Here is a 26353-nt window from a genome sequence, read left to right on the forward strand (position 1 = left end):
TATTCCTACATCAGTGAAGCTTTGCTAATAATTTTGCTAGAATTGTGAATAATTTAATCCCCCCCACACGCTATCCATGCATTTTCAAACTATTTATTTATTCAATTAAAAACAATCCAAGATCAGTTAAGAATTATTTTTGTTACAGTAACACACTTATTGCAAATAATGCCCATACCTATCCGGCAGTGGTGAAAATCTGAGTATGTGATTTCTTGAGCCCTGACTGGAAAGTAACTCCATTGTAACAATGCAAACAAATGGTATACCTGAAATTGACTTATAAACAATAATTTCTAAAAAAATCAATACATACTATTTCATTAATTCCACTAAGTTTCCCTGTAGACAATTTTGTTCTTGACGCAGGCCTTGGAGGGGGTACAATGGTGCCTATGGTAAGAGGAGTAGTGGGTCTTGCTGAAAGAAAGCAAATGTAAGAAAATCAAAATTAGAAATGTCACAGTGAACATAAATAGGTAGTCAGTCGAATAAAACCAACTGAATAAAACCAAACTGAATGTTTCTATTAAAAGTTCCCGTTTTACAGTTCTTTTTTGTAAGATTCACCACAAATCAAAAATTATTTTTAAAAGTGCCATGAGATACTCTGAAAAGTGACTCTAAAAATGGCATCACAGTATTTCTCAATGCTCTCAAATGATTTCCTATCAACTAATCTCAGAGCTTCTTATGCAAAAGAAGATTTTACCTGAGTTCATTTTTGTGTATATTCTATATAGAATCTATAATCTTTCATGTCTTACTGTAAATGAAAAATTCAGTGCAAATTCACATTTGGTCCTGGCTGATAATATAGCCTAACCGTTAATATGAAATCATGCCTTCTGAAATTCCACTAATTTCAGTAAGTAAATGTCAGTTTAACACAAAAAATTCAGCAAATTACTCTGTTGATTGCAAGAACACACATAAGGAGCAAGTAGCTCCTTATTATCTCTTTTAGCCAACCTGTCAGATCTTAAAAGCAGTACAAAATACTGCCCCCATGTCCTTCTAAATCTAGTAGACACAACCAACAGGTGATGGCAGCAGTATAAAGATGCCACTTTTACACAGTCACTTTTTTGAAGAGAATTGTATTTGAAAATAAATGTTAAATGCCATCCAATGAGTATGCCATAACTTCAAAATAGAAACCCAAATACATCGTTATCGTTGCTGCGTATCTTATCAGCTCCCTCAAAAAAAAGGCAAGGTGCTGAGTTTTGATGGGAGCTATCCCAGATGTGTACAGACTGGGAGAACTCCTTGAAAGCAGTCCTGCAGAGGACATGGGGGCCCTGATAGACTAACAGTTGGATATGAGTCAGCAGTGTGCGCTTGCAGCCTGGAACTCCAACAGTATCCTGGGCTGCATCAGAAAAGGAGCGGCCAGCAGGGAAAGGGAGATCATTGTCCCTCTCTGCTCTGCCCTCATTAGGCCCCATCTGGAGTAGTGCATCTGGTCCTGGGGCCCCGAGCATAGGAATGATGTGGAGCTGTTGGAGAGGTTCACCTCTTCTCTGAAGACAGACTAAAGGAGCTGGGCTTGTTCAGCCTGGAGAAAAGGCGGCTCTGGGGAGACCTCACTGCGGCCTTGAAGTGAACAAGGGGAAAGGGCTTTAAACTGAAAGAGGGGAGATTTAGATTAGATGTCAGGGGAAGTGTTTCACTGAGAAGGTGGTGAGGCACTAGCACAGACTGCCCAGAGAAGCTGTGGATGCCCCATCCCTGGAGGAATTCAAGGACAGGCTGGATGGGGCCCTGAGCACCCTGAGCTGGTGGGTAGCAAACATGCCTAAGGCAGGGGGTTGAAACTGGATGGTTTTTATGGTCCCTTTCAATCCAAGCCATCCCATGATTCTGTGAAATTACTCTGGATAGTTCTTTTTTTGATTAAGTAAGATAATATTAATTTTATTAATGTTACGTAGTTTTTATTTTCTCAGGCATCCAACGTAACTCTGCCCTCACTGAGGTAATGGAGTTTCATTGCTGATTTGGGAAGAAATTTGCCTAATACTGACTATAGCAACCATATGCTCAAGCTACACAATACATGCTAAACATCAGTAATCTGCTTCAGTATCACAGATATTTAGCGAATCAAGCCCAATGCCTGTTGCTTTGCTCTTTCAGTATGTAGCATTATTCTAATACGATCCGCTCTTTAAAATATTGGATGTTAAGGAGAAACTGTTCTCAGTCAAATTTACTTAAGTTTATTTAATCTGATCTATAGAAAGCAGGTTCAGAATACATCTGTTTAAGAATGGAACTGTTTATACGAAATCAAGCATTTAATCTTAGAGACTTCATTGCTCTCTGACATTCCAGGAAAGTACATGTGTATTTCCAGAAAAGCTAAGCTGCGTACAGTTAAGAAAAAGCAATGCCTTTACAGTTAAATAAATTGATTTTTCCTCGTATGTCAAGTTGAATATTTATTTCAGTATCCTAAGTTTCAATGAAACTGATGCTAACAAGCAATTTAGTACATTCTAAGTTAAAAAGTTAATTTTAAGGTAAGCTAGAATAATGAAATGAAAAATCAGTCCAAAGCTTGCTTTTTGGAGTCAGTTATTAGCAAAGAGCAGTACACAATGCATGCTTGCCATACCCTTGTTTGAACGAACACAAGGAGACACTAAACTATAGTCCAGATGTGCTGAAGATGATGTGGAAGAAATTTCGGCAGCAGTGCCAGTTTCTTCAGTGAATAATTGTTCATGGCATATAGTATTATTTGAAAGGTCACTTTGATCCTCAGAAGCACAGCAGTTGGAAGAATCCCCAAGCAAAGCAGAAGAGGCAAGGCAGGCATTTTCAGTTTTAAAATATAATCTTTGTTGCTCCTTCTCGTCTGTGCTGGTTTCTCTAATTGTAAAAAGTTCATCAGCGAAGGAAATCCACTGACTCTGAGACCATGAAACAGAGGATAAAGTACTGATACTCCCTGATGGTACTTCTACACCAGATTTGCACAAAGTGCTAATTATGAAGTCTGGTGAGGATGGGCTTCCAGACCCAGAATCTGTCTGGAGTCCAAGCAAAGACTGAGATGCTCTACATCCAGGCAAGCCACTGGTAGATGAGGAATTCCTATTGTGCTCTCTTAGAGTAGCTGAAGGAAAAGGTAAGAATTGAAACAAGATGGAATACTGAAATGATAAAATATAAATCCAGACTTAAAAGGTGTATTCAATATCAATATCCTCTGCATTATTACTAGTCAGCATGAAAAATAACTGCTCTATTAGGCTAAAAATCACACCACTTACACATAAAAGAAAAAAAAACAACAAAACATATATCGTATCGGCTTTGTCCACACTGTCAAACACATCACTTTCCATTCCTTATGCAAGCCAAGAAGTTATCTATGTTTTTTCTTTCTCCTTAAATCCCGAATTCTCATGATTTTGTTTAATCTCTAACTTCTTCTATATCACATTAAGCTTAACTTCTTCTTGTCCTTTTATTTTCCTTTTTGGTGTCCTAATCCATTTTTATTTCCTTTCAATAGCTTTCTCCTTTCAACTTCTTTCAAAACAACTTAATCAAATCTACTCTTCCTTCCAAACATTTATGCTCTTACCCACACCTGTAATGGAAAGGCCCAACATAAACGACTGTTCAGTGAATGAATGATGACAATGAAGTCATGAGATGTTGCTTGCTTCTTACTTTTCTGATCCTATCAACCCCTTTTTTAGTGAGTCACAGTATGCATGAGGCACCATCTACCCCAGTTTATTTTCTCTCATCCCAGAATCTTCAACCTGCCAGAAAATTAGAGTTTTCCACATGTTTTCCCTGCATTTGGCTGTTGCCTGTTGGAGTAGAGGACAACAGAAGCAGCAAATGCAGTTAGTCAACTCTTTAATGTTTTGCAGATTGGCAAAGCTAAGAGCAACAGCAGAGTGGCAGAGAGAATTAAAGAGAGCAATAAATTCACATTAGAAGCATAGGTCTTCAAAGTTTTCTTTCTGTCCTGAACAAGTACATTATCTAAGACTAGATAAACATGTACTTAATATAGGTTTTTCTTTCTGACATTTTTATGTCTTGTATGTACTTAGGTACTGAAAACATCATTCAAAGCCTTTGAAATGCAACTGTAAATCTCATACTAAAACTATGGGGAAATGTGCAGGATTATTTTTAAAATGCCTGTTTATAAAAATGGGGAAGATAAATAAAAGAAGCATTTATAAAATATCAGTAGATACTAAAATTGTACGTTGGGTTTGTTCAAGATAAAAAAATTAGCTTAACTGTCTAATAAAACAGGATTGTTCATGGATGACCAAAGTTTACTTCTATGCTGCATAAACCACAGCCTGCAAGAATACCACAGTGGTTTAGGTGTTCAATGATTAACACAGTTATGAAACAGTATCTTAAGAAATTCTTTAACAGGAAAAAGACAGAAATATCTATGGGACATGATAGATCATACTTTGTATACAAAGCAAACAATTCATTGTATATTTAAGCAATTTAAGTTTTGGATTGAAACTGTTAAAACCTTTCAACAGCAGCATTATCTATGTTAACATTCAAGTTGGAAATAAAACATTGATTTCTATAGGTTTCAAAAGAGAATCAGATCAAAGTTGTGTACTTCTAAAAGCTACAGGTTAATGAGCATCAGAAGCTAACTTGATTTAAACAACAATACGAACTGCAATTCAGTAAAAAAAAATCCAAATATATTACTACTTTGATACATTTTAGAACACTTTCTTTCTACTTAACTGCATAGGTCATTTCACTAATGTAAACAGCTTAGCTAATTCCTAGAACAACAATCCTTTTAATAATTATTTAGCAGAGAAACATTACAAAGGCAAAATATCTAGATATTTAGATATTTCTCATATCTAAAATTGACTTTAATACCTAAGACTGACTTATGCGCACAAGGCACTGTATTCCACCAATTTCAATCAAATGTAGGGATCTGCACATAAGCCACTTTTAGGAGGTGCAAAGCCATGTGCAGACTCCCCCTGAAGTCTGGCTACTGATCCCAACAATCTGTCACTGCTCATCAGCCAGAGGCTGTTCTCTCCACAGTTCTGCTGACAGGAGGGACTGTATGAACTCTTTCTAACCTGCTTTACTCTCCTACCCATGAGTAGCAAAAAATCAACTAATCACAAACCAAGCTTCAATTGATCGATGTGGCCCTCCAAGTCCCAGGCAGTATGTAAGCCTCTGTCTAACACCGGGATAGATGATCACCTGTCCTGCAGGATAGTTGTTGGCTGTCTTGAAGAAGCTATGCCACCAAGTGGAGGAGTTACAGGAGGAAATGAGCAGGCTGTGTAACATCAGAGGGAAAGGACAGAAGCTGATGACTTCAGGCACTAAAAGGAAAGCTCCTGTCTCTCCTAAAGGCTTACAATTGAGGAGGTTCACTGCCCTCACAGCTGAAGAGAAGACACATGAGCCTACTTGCAGTGAATGTAGTACTCCTTAACAGTGCCAGCTGGAAGACTACCTGGAAAAAGAAGGTCATATAAAGGGTGACTCCCTGCCATACAGGACAAAGACATGCACCTATCAACTCAAGCTATCAACTAGAGAGTTTACTTCCTGCTGGGAGCCTAAATCAAGGATACTGTGGAGGAACTGCTAAAGCTGACTGCTGAACTCTGTAACTACTAATCCCTCCATTCTTCCTTGTGAAGCATATATAATACTTCTAATTCACAATATCTGCACTAACTACAGAGTTCTGCTGGGAGCACTAGTCAATAGCGTGGGGCTTAGGTTGTCTTCTAGGCAATCTTGCTGGTGAAAGCAACAGAAGGGCACTAATAAAACAGGCCAGGAAATGACTGCAAAACTGGTGGCGGTGACAGGGTTTGGGGTTCTGTGACCAGGAATCCTCGTACATAGATCAGCATCTGCTTGGGAAAGATTGGATACACCTTGTTACACAGCAAAGATGTTTCTACCACTAGCATAGCTGACCTCATAGGAATGATGGGGTATGGAAAAAGTAACCAGTGGTCCTACAAGGGAGCTGGTGATAGTTGTGGAGCAAACAGCAGAGGAAGAAATCACAAAATCAACAATATGGGGCTTAAGTGGAGTCATCTTCAGCACTTGCATGCAAGCAAGGAAATGTCTACAAAGCAATATCATGGAGAGATTCCCAAACCCTTTCTACCAACTCTTCAAGCTCAGGCACCTCTATGAAGTGCATGTACACCAAAGCACAAAGTATGGGGAATAAACATGATTTAGAGATTTGTGTGCGGTTACAGGGCTATGATCTGTGACCAAAGCAATAATATAGCTAGAAAAACAGATTATTTTGAGAAAACACAACTTCTTTTCAGCATAATTCACTCACATAAATACAATTCACTTCCTCTTAGGTGGTACAACAACTTTCCCCTCATCCAGTCTCAGTCCTGCCCTTTTCTCCTATTGCCCTCCAGTTATGCCCACACATCTCATAACAGAATAATGAATTCACACAGAAAACAGACTCTTCACTGCAAAGTGTTATGGAGGCTTTGTACTAGATAGTTCAGCAGCCTCCTCTGTAACGAAGAAATCCATTCCTGTTCAAAATGGTTCACAGTTGCTGCAATATCCTCCATTTAATCTTTCAGCCCCATCAGCAAAAAAATTATTCCTTCAGCACAGATAATCAATTTTGGAAAGGAAGAGAAGGAGAGAAAAAACCAAAAGCAAGATAGAATTTTCCAAAGGTTACTTGTGTTCCCCCTCCCCGTTTGCTCCCCAGCTTAAAAGCCTGATATATCATACCTTCCATATTATTCATAACATGGGATACCACTTTAAAAATTCTTTCATTTTGGCAATTTAAATACATGCAATTACTAAAAAAGTAACCACAGAACATCCTGAAGAATATGCAGAAAAAACATTTTCCTGCTATCGAATATCTCACCTGAGGAGGATGAGGAAGCCAAGGAGGCTGAAGAGGAAGATTCGAGAGAACTGCTAAACAGTGGATCCCATGCCAGAAGGTCACTGTTCCCCTTTCTATAGTAAGAGTTACAATTGGAATACAAATGAAAGGCACACATACTCAAAACAATCAAACTACAGCATTGATAGTTCATCTGTGGTATTCATTAGCTTTTGCATCTAAAAGTAAATGCACTTACAAATTGTAGCACTAGTTTACACATAATTAAACTATACGCATATACCCCTTTATTACTTTTGTGTAACTTTGTGTATGGACATATGTCATTATGCTAGTATGTATTCTCACTTTCAGCAATACGTACATCTACAAACTGATCTGTTTCGGCTCATGTATATAAGCAATATATAAACTGTCCAAATTCTGGGCTTGTGATCTTAAACACTTTGCAGTAGAACACTATGCAATGGAAACTAAACAAAAAAAACAATAATTTTTCATCATGCAATTTTAAATACCAATTGAGACATCACAAAGAAGAAAATGCATTAGAAAGGGAAAAGCAAGCAAACAGAAATCTTCAATGTTACATTATTACTCTTTAATTCTTACAATGCAAAAGATGCTTAAAATAGCAGTCACCTGAAAATTCCAATGACTTTCTGAGTACTGGAGAAAAATAAGACCAAATCTTCCCCCCCGCCACCCCACAAACTTAATTTGACATAATTTTAAAAATTGAACTTACTCATTTGTCGGAGCCGAAAGCTTTGATTTTGTTAACTCCTCACCTAAATAAAAGATGGAATAATAAGACCAAAGTATGGTATGCTAAAATATAAATATTTCTGATCCATTATAAAAAGATAGTAAATGTTTATAATTGCTGCTCAAAGCTAATTATGAATTATTAAGAAAATGTATTATTTCAGAATAACGTAAATTCAGATGCTCCTGAAATACCTTCTGAAGGAAGAGGACTATACAAAGCAAAGCATTTTGGAAGCAAGTATTTCTTTAAATCACTTTAAATTTCTGCCTCAAATTAAACTGCTTACATCAATTTTATTCTTCAGTAATTCTGGCTTGTTTTCTCACTGAAAAAAAAAACCAAACAACCTAGAGGATTGAGACTCACACGTTCTGCCTTCATGGTCAGGTTTTGTATTTTGGTTTTAAAACAGTACTTTGCAAATTTGTGAATAATACTTAAGATGGTAGAAGGGCTCCAAGAACTTACACAAGAGTAATCTCCATTTGACTCTTGGACTTGTTTCTCATCATAGTCACAGACAGTATCATCTGATTCCCAGCACAGGGAACAGTTAAGTATACAGAAAATGAAGAGATCTTTGGAGATTACTAGCTGCTTTGAAATTTTGACCAGATAAGCTAATTTTGTCCTTTAATTGACTGTGAGTAGTTCGTTTGAAGGAAAATATCAAAAAGGTATCCAGAATTGATAAGACAAATATTTTCCTACTTAAAATACTGAGTGAGTTCATTTCTTAAGCAATAAAAAGTCTATTTTCATGCTACATGAAAAAACTAACATAAACAGACTAGAAGTTAAACAGTCACACTTACTGGATGAATTTCGATTCATTTGTGCCTGAAACAGAAGAAAAAAAAAAATTAATCAATTTCCAAACAGAATGCTTAGTAGTCTCAGGGCTCGTATTTCCACTCAACTTTCTATGAGATATTTTGCTTTCAATGCCAGGTAAAACATTCTGGAGTTTATGGTAAACCAGAACATGACCGTGACAGAACTAATGCACACCCATGACGTGGGACAAGAAAAGGCAGGAAAGAAGACTGCGGAGCTGATAAAGTCCGCAGTATTACTAAACAACTTTGCAGGCTAGGTCATAAGACTAAACAGTTTTCATATTGCACTGTACATCTGACAGATAAAACATTCCTAAGCTTTTCTCAGTAACTCTCAGACATAGTACACTCATTTGATTTTAAATTAAAAAGATGAATAAAAAGCCATTTTGTACTTACAGGACTGTGTCTCTGCTTTCAAAACATGGGGAAAAATAGAAAAATCACCATTAGTAATTTAATGTTATGTATAGTATCTTCCTTGTTATCAAAGCCATCATAATTCCGATCTAAATATTGTACTAGATAAATTCAAAACTATTTGTAGTACCACGGCTTGATGTGAAGGATCGTTCTGCGACTAGGCAGAATGCACACAGTAAAGCTGCACCTTACAAACGACCTATATTCGCGTTACATTATCAGTTTTAAAAGTCTGAGCACTCCTAAGACTTACATGAAAGTTAAAATCTAAGCGGGAATTATTTTATATTGCAATAAACTGCATTAAGGGAAACTTACTCTGCAATGAAAAGAACTTGAATATAGAATAAATTCTATAAATTGAATATTCAATTCTAGTAAATTGAATATTTACAGTAAAGATTCTGACTTTTCTTCTCATTAAAAATAAAAAGAACAAAATTACTTACAGATGTTGCTGGAGAAAGAGCAATGTTCCCTATAGAAACTTTTAATTCATCCAATGAAGGCATAGTGTATTGAGAACTATTATTTGGCTGTACAGGTTTTATTTCTATATGGAACCTCCTGGGTTCATCATCTTCAGAGTCAGAATCACTGGATGAATAGAAATGGTTCTCTTTGATATGTTTTTCTCAGTTAAGGTGGAAATGACAATGGAGTGTCCATGGTACTTCTGCCAAGCATAACTGCAGAGGAAGCAGGAGCAGCAGCCATTACAACTTGCCCTTTCTGCCGAGCGGCGCTGACAGTTTCACAGAAGTTGCAAAGAAGGCTGTCCAGTAAATGAAACACTACCACCAGCCTACAAAGGAATCACAGTGACATCACAGCCTTCAAAACTAGCAAAATATATGTAGCAGTGGTTCTTTACATGGTTCTTCCTATGCATATAAACTCCATTGGGCAAAAAGCTCTGAAAGGTCTATTCTAATCCTTAAAAGTGCGTTTATTTTTACAAGAAACAAACTGAAAATTTTCCTGTACTCTAAGACAAAAAGTACCTTGCTGTCTGGGCATAGAACACATAATCTATATATTGCTTCTGTTATTTTCACTTTGAAAAAAAACAGCCATTTGAACAAAATCTCTTCAAAGCATTCCCTGACAAATGTCAAAACCCTAAGCCCTAACGGCATTCTAAATCCAATTCAACTGATGGGTTCCCTGAGATCTGGTGAAGCAATATTCAGATATCTCCATCTTAGTCTGTCCATCCTCAAAAATTGATCACATCTGGAAAGCACAATTTTAAAGACAAGCCATTTTTTATTCCAGAAAATTGCTTTCTTCTGAAAGGTTCTGAATTTCAAGATTCATTGCCTACCCATCAGGATGTTGTATACAGCTTTTGTATAGTGGCATAGGCTGACCACTGAAGTCTATTAAATGGTTACTGGCAAAGATCAGTTTAGATGTGAATGCCATGAAATGAAAGGTCACTTCATGAAAGATTTTTCAACACTTAAGACTGGCCTTACAAAGCCTGACTGCCAACAAATCATCTTAAGAGTTCCCATATGCAGAATAAATAACCATCCTTGGATGCTATTGGAAGGAAAAGAAGAAAACTGATGACTTCCTGAATCTGGCCAAGAGATTCTGAAGCTGCGGTATAACCTAGCTGACAAGGATTGCAAATCACTAAGCTTTGCCACTAGATGTACAGACTTTTCCATTTCCTCATGACAAAAAGGATAATGGAGAAAAGAATGTCTGGGTGAATCATTTACAAAGAATGAATAGTATTCACTTCTGTCTCCATTTCATAACTATATATAAAGCATAAAGTAATGATGTTCCCCCCAGAACTGGATAATAGTCTTTCACTTTTATATTGGTTTTGCAAATAAGAAATAACGTGACTGTTTTTACCAGCAAAGCAAACTTCCCTGGGGTAAACAGAAGAATATTCTGCAAGTTGATAAGAGCAGAGAAGCTCTGAGGGATTGACACACAGTAAGGTGCTTTCAACCAAATAGTTTTTTTACTCTTTAAGGTAAATTCAAGTCTAAGTTTACCTTTTATTTCTAGTCTCTCCCCAGAAAAGCAGAATGCATTCCCAAAAATTAGTGATTTCACTAAGGGCTTGCATAGACCTATCACTAGCCAGATCTCAAGTCCTGCGCACAACCTGTTTCTGGTGGGAGAAAGAGGAAAAAGTCTTTTTCTTCAAAGAAAGAGCAGAAAAAAATCATGAGCTTCCATGAAAAATGACTCATGGCAAAAACCTTATCAACTTACCACAACAACTATTAACATACAATAAAAACTGCGTGTGCTGGGATGACTTCACTAAGAAACAGAAGTTCTATTTCTGCACTGTTGGCATTCCTATTCTTTCTAGTGATGTTATAAAACTGTGGAGAGGGTGCAGGTATAGAACCAGTAACTGTTTACCATGCTTAAGATAGTTCTACTTTATGAACTCTCTGAAAGCTTGTCACAGAGAAAGATCTGCAAGGCTACCTTAAAGTTTTTGTTCACATCTTTGTTGTCTTTAGACAAAGAACATCTTTTACTGTTCCTAATACATCAGATTTAAATTCTAACGTTTACACACACACACAGAATCGAGGCTAGACAAAATTCAACATAGTTTGCAGAAACTATGAACATAAGAATGCAAATTTGAAACACAAGTATCATGACATTTTCCTCTGCTTAACTGTTTAAGCAGTATTCTCCCTCTTCAAAAAATTATTACAAGATCAAATAAATTAGCACAGTAATAGTAAAAAGGATATCCTGTGTTGTTTCTGGTTTAATGCTGTATCCTTCATCATCCACGTCAGGAATGTTCTAAAAACAACAACAACAACAACAAAGGTATTGACAAGTAAGTAAAAAAAACTGGATCTTATATAACTGACGAACTGAAATTTGATTATGATGGCTAATTAAAGTAATCACTATTTAATATTAATTATTGCAGCTATTTCAAGTTATTCTCTATAGATCAAAAGTAGAAAATGCAACAAAACAACCTCCACTTCATTTCCTGTGAAAATACATTTCCCGTGAGTTTTAATCATATACTTTTACCAGTTTGCTACCAAAAAGGCCAGAAAACAACAGAAGTATATTAGGTAAATAAGCTTACAATTCTTTTTGCCCTAAATATTTTCCCAGTTTCTACTTCTAATTCCTTCAGTTAAACCACTGAAGGCCCTGATGATGCAGGAACATAACATTTACTAAGTATGAGTCAAAACTTCAGTATGCAAGTAAAAGCATTCCAAGTTATACAGCTTGCAAATTTTCTCCCCCTTGAAAAGTCAGCAAGACTGTACTGGTGCATCAGCAAAAGGTATCTACATTAAGTAAAAAGCATGGATGAAATTTAAAAGGCATCTCAAGCATTGTGCTGGATTTTAAAAGCTACTGAACAATCAGGAATTTCAGCTTTTCAGGTATTGCAGATAATTAAATATAAATTGAGAAAATTACACTAAAAATAATTTAAAATGCCAGCTAAGGATTTTATTTCATAAAAGAACTTTGGAACAGAGAGAAACAAGTTTCTAATACGCTAATCTCAATTTTAATTATATGGGGAAAGAAAAGTCACACTTGTGTTTATTATATACTGACTGATATATTTTCATATACGGCTAATTATCCCATTCAAAACAGAAGAATAAATGAAAAGACCGTGAGTGACTTTGTGAACTGAGATGCCACAAATAAGATTATTATATAAAAAGCAGAACCCAGACATCTTCAACATGTATTGATTTTATCAGTTTCAATTTTTAATAAAAACATGAAGATTAATGTTTAAAAAAAAAAAAAAGACATTTATTCTAATGTAACAGTTTATCTGTATTGAATTTGAAAACAGGTAGTGGGAGGCAATCTGAATGAAAGTGAAATTTACATTATGGCCAAAATACATCTTTCTGATATAAGTCAAGAGATATAAGAACATGACTTATACTAGAAACTTCAAGTGAGCTAGAAAACAGCCAGTGAATCTAAAATTTGAACTTGGGTTTAAAGACATATTCAGCTTCAATAGATATAGATAAGCATAAAATTGCTGTCCTTCCCTAGAAATCACAAATGGGGTATCTTATATTTTACTGATACATCCTTCTAAACTTAGCAATTGTGAATTAAATTAAATTAATTTAAATAAAGATCAAACTTTTTGCCCAAAGGATTAAGAAACTCTTAACAACAGGTGATAGCATACCTAATTAGAAAGCACATTAAACTAAAGACAGCAAAACTGTATAAACTCGTACTATTAAATATAGAAAATTTAGATGTAATTTCTTCAAACTTTTAAGACACAGCCACACCGCTATCTGATTTAAAGAAAAAAAAAAAAAAAAGAAGAACTGGAGAAAAAAATGTAGTAAGAGTAGGATCACACGGTCCAGTACCTTAGCTCTACTTGCTCGAATCAGGGTTCTTAGCTACGCTTGACCTCAGGCCGACCTTGTTTATATGCCACAAAACATTAATGAAATCTGACATCCAAGTAAACAGAACAAAAACATATTGCTAGAGGGTTCTTACATGTTTTTACTGCAACTTCTGAATTCTGCAGTGACTTTAGTAATAGTTTATTGTAATAGTAAATTTTCAGTAGATAAAGATCATTCGTGGTTAAGATGAATTGAAAAACTACAAAAGTCTTTAAACATACAACATTCAGTTTTTCCTCCAGCCTGGGCATATATGTAAAAGATATTATTACTGGGGAGATGCAACACAAACAACAGAGCTGGCAAATATGCCTGCCTTGATTTAAAATTGGAAAAAAAAAAACAACTCTGTTTGCAGAAAATGTTCTCTTTGCACTATTTTAATCCATTCTCTATAATAAATTGTATCTGTCAAAGGTACTAAAATCTTAATATTTTTAAAAGTATTCAATTTCTTAGTATTTTTGCCTTAACTACTTCTGATCTAGCAAAAATATTTGTAACAACTATTTATCAGCAATGTGACTTCAGCACATAGCTTGTATGCATAACTTTAGGCAAAAAATCAGTTAATATGCTCATAACAGAATCTGACTTGTAATTCTTTCTTCCAATTTTGAAATTTAAGTATATAATTTGAAGTTATGGACCTTATATAGTGTATGCAGAATCAGAAATCATTACCTTTATGTTTCCAGGTTTCTCAATGATTCAGATGTAAAAAATTCTGATCATTCTTAAAGCATTTTCTGCTTTCTACAATACTGAAACTGTGTTTTTGTATAAACTATTAAAAAAAGGGTTGGTACCAACTGTGTCATATATGAGTAGCATGTTACCTAAAAATCTTACAAATTAATTTGAAAATACTGTTTTCATGGAGAACTGCTTTCCTTATTTTCTAAAACGTGAGACTATTATTTGCTGATATCAAATTTCTTAACAGCAGCAGAAGATACAGCTCTTTGGGTAAATCATACATTCACAAATTTCACATTCTGGAAGATATCTGCATTTACTTTGATAAGCCTCCTCCAAACTCCTTCAAAGACAGAACTGCATGTCAGGTGTGTCTTTTAAGTACCAGGCATGCTATAGTCAAGTCCTGATTTGTCTACCATGCAGAAATGAGGAAAAAAAACACAACGTCCACTTCTGAACTTCATCACAGAGGAAGATCATCTTTGCAAACTTCGGTTTTCCGTAAGAAGCTGTTATTAGTACAATTAGGAATTCAGGTTTAGCCCCTCCATAATAACTCTATTTGTTTCCAGGAAATAAAAAAATGCTCAGTATGGGTATGACTTGAATTCTGGATGTTTGCAGATGTGATACAATACACTACTGATTCACGTCATATATAGTTTCAAGTATATATACACGTACATATACATTTTTATGTATGTGTATGCATACTGGTAAAAGCATGCATTTAACAAAAACACATTTATAACTTTTTCTTGGCCTTAGTAAGTTTCACAAACTTTCTGGGCTGAATTTCTTTTGGAAGAAATGTAACAAAAGGACATAACAAGTAACAAAGTAAAACTGCAAATACAAGAAGTAGGAGGGCTTGGAAATCTATGGCCAAAACTCATTTTCAGAATTTTAGTCAGCACTTTGTTAATTAATTAAATGTTATGTCCCACCTATAATCTAAAAACAATGGGAGAAACCTAACTGCTACCATGTTACCGATTCCTTCAAGGTAGATAGGAAGCAAAAGAGAAGAACATTTGAAGTATTCTGCAGTTTAGCTACTTCCTTTGTCCCTTCATAAGCAACTTGCTCATGGAAGCACTGCTCATAGGTCAGTCATTGGGCCAAAAAACAACCTTAACTGAACTTCAGCAAGATTTCTGCCTTTCTTCTCCTCTTGGCAATCTAGAGTGGTTATGAGAGCTTCTTACGTCATCTTCCTCAAAGTATGCAGCAAATTACCACCGAGCTGAACAGTTTACTATTTCTTTTTTTTCTGTATGAATTCTCTGCCACTTTACTGAAGAAGGCTGATTTCCTCCTGCACATTTAGGCGGAGAAAACTCAAAGCAGTTGAAGCTTATAGCCTGAAAGAGCAGGAAAAGGAGACTCTCCACTTTTAATAAATTTGAGATGCAAATTTGACCCAGGTAAACCCTGAAGTACAAAGGTTTTAATTACATTCTCAGCCTCCTCTCTTTAGAATACCTAATAACACATACACACACAAAACCCCACAGCAACATGGAAGAAAAGAGTAGCCAGTCATTTTGTCCCACTGACAGAGACACAAGAAGAAAAACAAGATATTCGGAGTGTTTCACCTGCACTGTGGTTAGAAAGGCTCATATCCTGTAATAGCATGTAATAACTATGTTAGTTGGAACTAAACATTACAAACTGTAAGAAAAAAAAAAAGATTGAATATAAAAATTTAAATATAATTAAGGTTGCACTTATTCTCCATAAATTAAGAGTACAATACTTCCAAATTGAGCAACTTCTTATCAATAAAAAGTCTATAAATCTAGATAATCTGAATTTTATTATACATACGAGCTTAATGGAAACTTTTGGATGCCTTAGTGTATTTGTTTTCATTATAGTTTCCTATATAATAAAAAGGTCCAGCATCGCACTCTGTGCATTTGTGACTCTCTTCTTAATTACTTTTGAACTTACAGGACATTTTCAAATGGATTTGACAGAACAGATGACTCAAAGATAATTGCATTACTACAGTTTTCATGAAAAAAGGCAGTGAAGTAGAAGAGAGATAGAAGTAGTAGAGAGAGAGATCTGCTAGTATTCCAGACGGGAAGGTCTGCAATCAAAACTCAGACCTTACTGGACACAACTGAAATCCTGAAAACACTTTACCAAAAGAAAAGATTCTGCTAGAGCTTTTAACTTCCTGTAGACCTAGGAACATGCCAAACCAATGGGAAACAAGACAATTAGTTTTGCCCATGTAGCAACTTGCTAGGTAATGAACACGTATACACAGCCAAACTTCAGCTGTTATCTCTTTCTTGTATACACACTGTTAGCTGTGCTAGTTTCTTAATTATCAAGGCTAAACTTAACGGAAGTTACATGTTAAGACTGACATGTAACAATGCAGGAATTTTTAATCTGCATTATTCATTTTGCACTAGTGAGAAAAGCCAGATGAAACTTGTCACTTAATATATGTCCAAAGATCCACAGTATCACATAGGACTGGTAGATCAAGTGTTTAGGTCAATTCTTACTTGATCTTTAATTTCTAAAAATACAATGTATGTAGTACAGTGTGTACAATCATAATTGCAGCACGGTTACCTCCTACAACCCTTCCTGTAAAGAGAAAAACAATTAAAATCCTTGACAAATTAATAAATGCCACCTTTTAGAAAAGATAACATTAATATAAAATCCAGACAATGAGATTTGATTGAGCGACCAAAGATGAAATTCACAATCTTAATTATAATTAAGGGGCACCTTAAGTAAGTTGAATTTTCTGAGAACTCATCTTCAGCATTTTCTAGCAATCAAATAAAAAATAACAACTGCTTTTTTTCTTTTTTTAATAAAACTATTCCAAGTTCAATTTATTGAAATTCATAATCTATCGCAAATTTGTACACAAAAAAATCCACACTGAGATAACAATATGGATAGCAGTAACTGTTTTTAATTTTGAAAAATGAAACAGAAAAGACCCTTACCTCTAGGCAAAAGACATGAAAAAGAGAAAAATGAGTGAAATGTGACATTCTGAATGAGGATGCCAGTCCTAAGCATTAAACCACTCTAGGGATAACTTGATTGCAAGGGGTGAGATGAATCTCTTCTATAGTACATTGCATAATTTTTCATAACAATAATGCTATTTTCTTTTACTTTATTTTTTTTTGCTATTCTACATTTTTTTTTTTTTTACATTTTTGCTATTCTATATTTTTGCATTCTACCACTTCAAATAACAATGTTGCTTGTAAAAAGCAAGAAGAAACGACAGACCAAATTTTAAACTCTAAATGCATGAAAAAAAGATTTTGCATTAAAAAGAAGAGAAGGATGAGAAACTGTTAGTCTTGCCGTTAGATGATACGAAAGCTAATTTTCCAAAATAACTGTATTTAGACAGATCAATTAACTTAAATGATTGTAATGGTCTTCCTCATGCAGCCAGAAAGAACATCAGATTCATTTACAGTTGAATTAATTACTTTCTAAAAATGTAGAGACCAAAATAAGCAAGGAAGAAATAAACACTGCAAGTCAAACCCACTTGCGTTTCACTCCAGTGACTCAACCCGAACTGTCAAAAGAAATTATTTCCTTGAAAAGCCTGATAATTATAGGGATAATTCTAAATTTACATAGCTTTAAATGTACCCAAGAAAAAAAAAATGCTTTAAACCAGGATGACTTTGTATAGGGTGAAACAACTGTCTCATATGACGCTTACAAGGCTCTTCATAGACAGACAGTTATATTACGTAGCAAAATTAACCTTTCCTTATTTAGAAAAAAGGTCATAGTAGATTTCTTTTAAAAACCAAATTACTCAAAAAAAAAAAAAGCTTTTTACTATGTACTAAAACCTACAGACACTATATGCAAAGAAAAAATTTCTACAACAGGTGAATTTGGAGAGTTAAATTGCCTAATATAGTTGGCATGAAAATGAACCAAAAAACATAAGTCTCTAGAAAGTCACTTAAACCATTCTGTAAATTACTACCAACCATAGCTACAGGAAGCTCCGATCTCCATTACATATAATTCAAGACAACTGACATGTTTCAATAAAAACAAAAGGCTTAATTAAGTACATAAAAAGTGTTAACATTTACAATTACCACTTATTTTTATTAAAAAAGAAAAAAGAAAAAAGTAAGTCATGGTGCTGAGAGCAATGAAGAACAGACCATGAAAAAAACGCAGCTAGAAATACTACGCTTAAAGCAATATTTTTAAAAGTATACAGCTATACTCTATTGCAAGCAGTCAAGCAGAACTCCATTAATTTCAGAAGGGTTGTTCAGGGAGATAATAATAATGCAGAGGAATGTGATGATGCAAAACTGGATCCTCATGAAAACATATTGAACCTCTAACTCACTTAGAATGTATTAGTCAAGCAGTTCAAACTACTAACTCACAAAATAAAGTAGCAAATCATTGTTGTAAAAACATTCTGTTTAAAACCTGAAATGGATGGAAATACAAACATATTAAAATTGAATGTCTTTATGTACTGTGAAAGATTATGTTCTGAGTGAAAGTAACACTTCAATTATGTTAGTGAAATACTAAATCCTCTATCACATAAATAACACCTAGCAGGGCCTGTATGTAAATCATGTTCCATTTACATTGCAGTGCCTGATAATGTTAGCATACACATAGAAATAGAAATAAGAAATAAGTCTACTTACAACTGAGTCTGCATCTGGACACTCCCTATTAAAAAAATAAAGAGAAGGTACAATTACAAAACACATAAATGGGTTTATTCATATAGTCCCAGGACTTCCTTCCTTTAATAATTTCAATTAATTTGGAATATTGAGTTTGACTCCTTTGCCTCACAAAGTCTGTTAAAATTTTCACTATATTATCTACACACGACTGGACAAGACTTAAAAGAAAAAAAAACCCAAAAAACTCTAAAAATTTATGCTGGAAACTCTACAGAAGAAAAATTCACAATAAATGATGAAAAACCAAACTCACATCATAGTGAAGACAAAAAGAATCAATGGAAGGCAGGAGTTCCACATTCTATTTTGGATGAATACACTTAAGGAGTCAAGTCTCTGCAGATTATGTGCACAGTAAGTAAAAGTCACCAATCCTAATGAAACATTTTGTACGATAACCAGCTCTTAAAGCAACTAACACTATTCCTGAAGGAATTCAGATCTTTCCTCCTTGGGAATTTCATTCCTAGTTCATGTTTGTTAAGTACAGTTAGAGTCAAGCACCAGAAAATGCTGGAAAAAACAAAAAGTATCTTAAAAACACTTTGAAAAAGTGTTTGACAGGAAGGCAGTGATTACAAAAACATTTATATATGTTATATTCCTCCACATTAATTTGGACTTAACTTAAACATAACATTAAACTTAACATTAACTTAAAGCAGTAAGAGAGAGTACACAGAAAGAGAAGGAATTACATTTAAAGAATGTGGAAACACTTCAGGAGCGTACAGGCCCTCTCTAATCAGCACCTTGACAAGTAACACTGTAAGTGCAAGTGCAATTGAAAAACAGCATTTTGATGCAGTCAAATTAAAAACAAAAACAAAAACAACTTAAGGAAAACAACCAGACATGCCACAGAGCATAAAGAGGAGAACAAAGATGCAAAAACACAGCTTATTTTTGTTGTTATTGCTTTAGATATTCTCCAGCAAGAAACATGCACATAAAGCTTAGCCAAAATCATGCCACATAAATGCCAAGAATCAATGCCATTGACAGAATCAGGCAAATAAATTCCAGATTTGGAAATGATGTATCTTACATTATAGTTATTGTATGTATACTACACCACAAGCTTTACTTAACTAAGCATCTTAAGTTTTAGAGTAAGATTTAGCTCATAAGATTCAAGGTGGATAACTAAGGTTGAAATTTTAAATGTTGTACAACCGGTTAATGTAGCTTATCTTATTTTTGTATTAGCTGATTAATTACTACTGAAGAAAAAGCTTATCCTTCATTATTTCAATATTAGTGGTAACTGGGCTATATGATGTTGGAGGTTTGCTTCAATCTCGGTGATTCTATGATTCTGTGATTCCCTGAAAGGTTAAATGGGTTAAATGTAAAAGCTACAGCATCTTTCAAAACAGGTGTGACAATTTGCTAATACGGAAGGAAGAATATAGAGTTCAGTCCAGCCTGTTATGGTACTGACAGTGAGATGAAGCGTTCTGTCTTTTCTGAAAGGCTGCGCACAAAAGAAAACACATGTGAGTCTAATCGTCCTACGTCTTATCTCCCCCTACTGGTTAAACTGAATTCAGAGCAACAGAAAACGCTATTTTAAAAGCTATTTCGCAGCCTCAAGAGACAAAGTACCCACAAGATTCAAAGTGCTGGTGAGGTGGAAAACAAAGACAACAGGTTTTAGATGGATGTACTTCTATGTTGCTAGACGCATCACCTTTTAAGATTAAAGGACCAGGTCATGCCTTTACTACGAGGTAATATATTTTAGAAAATTAGAACTGTGTGAGGGAATCTAAGGATTCTAGCTGATAACTAATTCAAGCAGATAATGAATAGCTGTGAAATACTTGATTGAACCTGTACAGCAAAATGTAATACATCATTATAATGTGTATGACATTTACCTGTGCAAAAATACTGCTAGGTACAATGCCCAGCTTATGTGTCAGCACTTCAGAGACTGATAAATTTCTCACTTTACTGATAAATTGAGAAGCCTAGAAACCTCGAGTTACTTATTCTAGGTTTGGACAGTGAGCTCTACACAAGCAAAATAAGCTGCCAGTCCAACTTAATAGATTAGGAAAGGAGTTGACCTCTCTGAGCAGAAAATTTTCTTATAGAGTTCTATCATGCAGAGTCTGTAAGCAGAACATCAACTGAAGATGAAATCAAGCAAAATTTAGACAAGCAATAAGGAGATGATAAATGAACAGTAGAATATTTTATGTAAGAACTTAATGGATCCTCTTTAACTTAGAAACCAAATATTAAAATACATGATGTTCTAAATATGTAATGTGATAAATTAGGGATTTAACTTTGTAAAAATCTACAGCATGTGTTATACAGTCTGTCAGTATCATGCAGTTATACTTCTTTCTTACTAACCTCAGCATCTGTTCATTTTTGCATTGTGAGTAAAAACAGAAACAAAAAGTGTAATACAAATCAAGTTCAACTTCAAATTGTTGCAAGAAAGGAAAGTTATTTTCCCATTTCAGAGTGCTTGCACCGATTTTAGTTGTCTGATGACATCACTATGTAATGAAAAAGAAAAGTTCTCCCAGAAGGAGACAGACATACTATTTTTCTATGTTAAATATAATGTATTTGGGAAAAGATAGCTTTTATAAAAGCAATCTGAACCAAGAAAATTTTCTTCTGTTATAGATCAAGGATACATCTGAGGCAAATGAATCTGGAGCTTCCTGGTCTTTACTGACTCCAGAAAAATAACACCGAGTCTTATATTTTCCTGGAGGCAGGTTAAACGTATCTCATTATCTGATAAAGAATGAATGGAAGGAGATGCTTGGTTTGCTAGCAAGTTAATGACATACATGACAAGAGATCAGCTTGTGTAATAACTCATTTAGTGGCAATTTTTTTGTTATTGGAAAAGTACAAAACTCAATCATATAATAGTATTCAAAACTCAATATGCAGAATCACAACTTTGTAATTAAGTAAATGCAAAGAACAAAAGGCAAATGAATGAGCATACTGTTGCTCAAAGTTGCAAGTCCAGCATCCCAAAAATGTGTAGTAAATCACTTTTTACAGAGATTATAATTTCTAAAACATGTACAAAAACTATTAAAAACACTAATATAATCAAGTATTTATAACACTCTAATTTAAGTATTCTAAGAAAACCCTTCATACTTTGTAATTGTATTCTTAAATTTTTGCTGACCAAAATCATACTGTATATACTTATCTCAGCATTTACTTCAGCATAAGAGAATACCGAAGAGAGTGCAGAAGAAGGACTAAATCACAGAACGGATATATAGAGGAATGACTTAAAACATGTGACAGCCTGGAGCTTTAACTACATCTTCACAACAAGAAGAAAAAACACGGTTTTGAAGTATGTAACTGTTAAACACAAAAAGAAAAATAAGAAAAGTGTCTGTAAGACACTTCATATGGGTAAAAAAATCAAATCTTAGGTAATTAATTTTTTCAGCACTATCTTAAAAAAAATTATTTCCTGAAAAGTTTAAATAGCAACAAAAATTGTAAATAGCTATGACATTTTCATATTCATATCAGCACTCTTCTAAACATGTTGTAACACCAACATTCATTAAACATCAGCTCACATCCATACTTGCACAGGTTTTCATACAAGATAGAACCTCAAGCTGGAAACACACTTACACAGATTCAGTATCTTTTTCTTTCTTCATTATTCCTGATAAACCAAAAGGCTTCCTCTTCCTTGGTTTTATCCCTGCAAAACAAAACATTTATCATTTAAAGAGAAGAGTAGATGTCTAGCAGCGCCAAACACTGATGCTCCTCAATATGAATACCTTTTAAACAGTGATATAATGATTCATACAAACAGATAGCGATGGAAATTGTACCGAGCGAAACAAAGGAAACACAAAATATCTGTAATATTATTCCCATGTGCTGTTAATAAAACACAAATAAATAAAAAAATCAAAATACAGTTAAGACAACACATTACTACTGTGAGTCATTATAAAACTGATTTGCAGTGTATGTACATTTCTCAATGTTTAGTATACTAGACTGTTAACTCTTTTAGATTGAAGCACTGCTAGTTATGAAGAAAGGGAGTCTGCTCACAGAAACTCAACAAGAGCTATTTCTCCAGCTGAACAGTAATAGATCAGAATCATGGACAGAATAGCACTTGGATCAGAAGTCAAATCTGCCCCTATCAGCAAGTGCACTTCAACACCCAGTTCTTACTTCCCTGAATGATCCTAGTTGCTGCAAGCCACTGATTCTCCTAAGAAGTAGATCTTTGTCCCATAAAAAAGTGAACATCACTTGTCTTTCCTGCTTATGCTGACTTCTCGTCTTTCCAGCGCTGTTGCTAGTACAGAGTCTGGGGTCATGCCTACTCTCCTGTCTTTTTTTGCCTCACTTTTAGCATGGTTACATATACCTAACTATAGTACAGAAAAAAAGTTTTCCTTCATAACCATTTAACATGCTAAAATCAAAACACATTTAAATATTCCATCACTGCCATTTCTGCTTCTCTCGTTTCTTTGCTGTAGCTAAGTATTCTGTCTCACTTTAAACAAAATGTACAGCTAAGTGCAAAGATCAGATCCAGTGAGTCTACAGTTTTGTTTTGACTTAATATACTGTCTGCACCAAACTTATGAGCAGAAAGGTGGACACAATTTGGTTTCTAAAAGTTTAAAAACTGATATTCAAGTGTATCATTAAAACAACATTATATTTTCCTTCATAGAAATACACTACAAATGCTGCTCTGAAAGTAAGGCCCCCTATTTAATGACGTTGTCCCAGGATATCAGAGGCTGGGTGGTTTGTCAGTAGAGGCTGAACCCACTGATATTCATTGACACTTGCTGAACGTTTATGGCGATTAAACAGTGAATGTGAGGACAGTGAGACAGTGCATGGTGCATTTTGGCAGTGGCAACAGTCTTGACATCATGGATAACCTAACACATTGGTGCAGATGCTTACAAGTGTAGCATGCAGGCTCGTGTTCATCAGTGGTGAAAATGCATAGCTAATAGGTGTGACTCCTGAAAAACGGTGTTTTGTAGCAGAGAATTTGCCAAATCAAATAGTGTTACAGTGCTCTTTGTATCTGATGTAGTTTCCATGGAAATAAATAGGAGGCATTACTTTTGGAGTGACTTACGTACACAGCACATAAGGAATCTCTCCACTCCTGGAAAACTTGTGGGTGAAATAATTCAAAATTTCCAAAATCAGGTAGCTGTAAATTTAGCTGTATCTTGCTTTCACAGGGGCACAAATAGCTCCAAAATTATTTTAAAATGTTAGTCTGACATTCATATCCAGCCCCAGACAACAACAAATAGAATATCGGAATTGTTTCTTGACAGGGATTCCCATTATTTCAGTCAAAAAAAAAAAAAGCTTTAAGTCTCAGCTGCAACCTTGGCAACTTCAGAACTCTCGGCCAATACAGCTATTCTGCCAGCTCCTCTGCTCCAAAACTAAATACATAGTGTATGCAAATAAAACAGTTCTTAACCACTTTAAACAATTCCCTAAGTAAAATAAGTTACACCAACAAAGGAAGGATCTGTGACCATAACACTGCATTAAAATTGGTACAACTAACATGACAACAATGGAAAGAGCCAGAGCCATATTTTGACTCTTGTAAATTAAGTTACACAGACATAACTGAACCAAATCCAAACCTCTCAAAACATAAGGTCTTAGCAAAAGTACATTTATAATAAACATTAACATTCTCTGGCAATGATGCATTAGGCTTATAAAAAATTACTATAGGTCTTATTTTCTTTTAAATTTGTTTCTCAAAATAACAACTGCTTTTTAGCCTGCTAAAATATTTTCAAGTTAAATACATTCACAAGTCATTTACCGTTTGCTCCTCAGTTTCAGATACTATGTACTACAAATAACTGCTAGAATAACTCACCTTCAACTGCACTGGACGTATTACATTCCTCAAATTCAATAGGACCTTAAATAAATTAGAATGAAAATAAACATTAGATTAAATTCAATTTCAAGTGGAAGTCAAACACTAAAATATTTTATCCACTGCTAATATTTCCTGAAAACATTAGATAATCTATTTAGGATTTTAAATGGTAAAGGAAAACCTCAATGGCACAGCTAACGGTCAAACAGTTGATAAAATCTTACACATAAGGCATATCATTAAATATTTTTGCTCCCTTCAGAATGAAAAATTATAATTCTAATGCACACTGTCCAAATATAATTTAATATCCTACGTTATTACAACCAAGTTTCCTTCTCTAAGTCTGAATTGTTTCTGTAACATAGTACCAATATAAAGCGTTAGATTTATCTTCTTCTAATAGAAGAAGAGCTATGCAAAGAAAAGTAAAAAGAGAAAAAAGGATAGCTATAGCCCTAATCTTGAGATTCACATTCTTCCTAACTTATTTCCTCTGCTTCTTCTTCGTAGCCAATTACCTGGACAATTAGAAGCGATGTAGAGAATCTTAAACAGAGCAATAAAGACTTCAAAGAAATCACAAAGACTGAGCAAGACAAAACAAAATAAAATCAGTACTGTTTAAGTGCAGTATGTAAGTAAGTTCGCTATTATAATTTCCTGTTATATTTGACACAAGGTGAAAGACAGGTGTCACTGCAAAGGGCAATTTTAACATGCATAGGTACATGCATCATGGAACAATGTGCTTCCAATTCTGTAAGGCAGCCAATCTTTCCTTTTCAACCTCTTCTCTAATTGTATTTACCAGCGCTGCTTTGAAAGTAACACCTCCTATTTTATGATGCTGCACAATTACCTCAAGAGGCAGATGTTGGTGGTTTGTCAGTAGAGGCTGAACTTTCCCACCAATATTCCATTACATGTTGTTACCATGAGACAGATGGCAGCAGAGGGACACTGACTAAATGGTGTCTGACATGGAAATCCACAGGAAGGAAAAGCGCGTCAATGAATTCCTCCATGTGGAAAAAATGGCACCCACTGACATTCACTGACACTTGCTGAATGTTTGTGGAGATCAAATGGTGAATGTGAGGACAATGAGGCAGTGCATGGTGCATTTTGGCAGTGGCAACAGCAGGTCACCCACACTGGTGCAGATGTTTACAAATGCAGCATGCAGGCTTTTGTTCATCAGCGGTGAAAATGCATAGCTAATAGGTGTGACTCCTGAAAAACGGTGTTTTGTGGCTGAGAATTTGCTATATCACATAGTGTTATTATGCTCTTTGTATCTGTTGCAGTTTTTCATGGAAACAAATATAAGGCACTACTTTTGGAGCAATTTACATATTTCAGTACTGCAAGGGAGGCTGAAATGTTGAAAATTTTGATTAAAAGAACTGGAAATAAAGTAATTGTGAAAACTTTATCTATAGAAACTGCTTTCACTCCTACCCCTAAACAAATGTGACAGTAAACGCTCCAATTTATCTTTTTAGTGAAATTAGCTATTCCAGAACAACTGCTAAAAAGCCAAAGGCTATGCAATTTTCAGATGTTCATA

The 26353-nt window shown here is 34.8% G+C and overlaps 1 protein-coding gene across 4 annotated transcripts in view; it reads right to left on the reverse strand.

The window, feature by feature from the left end:
• FCHO2 (FCH and mu domain containing endocytic adaptor 2) overlaps nt 1–26353 on the reverse strand; it is a 92029-nt gene that overhangs the window by 22228 nt on the left and 43448 nt on the right. The window contains exons 9-19 of one of the 4 annotated variants that reach the window (XM_085212616.1): nt 24775–24819; nt 22497–22569; nt 18804–18828; nt 11699–11758; nt 9406–9579; nt 8933–8944; nt 8510–8534; nt 7671–7713; nt 6941–7035; nt 2624–3127; nt 317–420 (exon numbers count right to left, since the gene is read on the reverse strand). In XM_085212616.1, the coding sequence (XP_085068742.1) occupies nt 317–420; nt 2624–3127; nt 6941–7035; nt 7671–7713; nt 8510–8534; nt 8933–8944; nt 9406–9579; nt 11699–11758; nt 18804–18828; nt 22497–22569; nt 24775–24819 (1160 nt within the window). Of the gene's footprint in view, nt 1–316; nt 421–2623; nt 3128–6940; nt 7036–7670; nt 7714–8509; nt 8535–8932; nt 8948–9405; nt 9580–11698; nt 11759–18803; nt 18829–22496; nt 22570–24774; nt 24820–26353 lie in introns of all 4 variants that reach the window. The other 3 variants (XM_085212615.1, XM_085212618.1, XM_085212617.1) reach the window with 3 other exon arrangements.

The sequence above is a fragment of the Meleagris gallopavo genome, chromosome Z, assembly GCF_905368555.1.
Source record: "Meleagris gallopavo chromosome Z, MGAL_WU_HG_1.1, whole genome shotgun sequence".
Taxonomy (NCBI): Eukaryota; Metazoa; Chordata; class Aves; order Galliformes; family Phasianidae; genus Meleagris; species Meleagris gallopavo.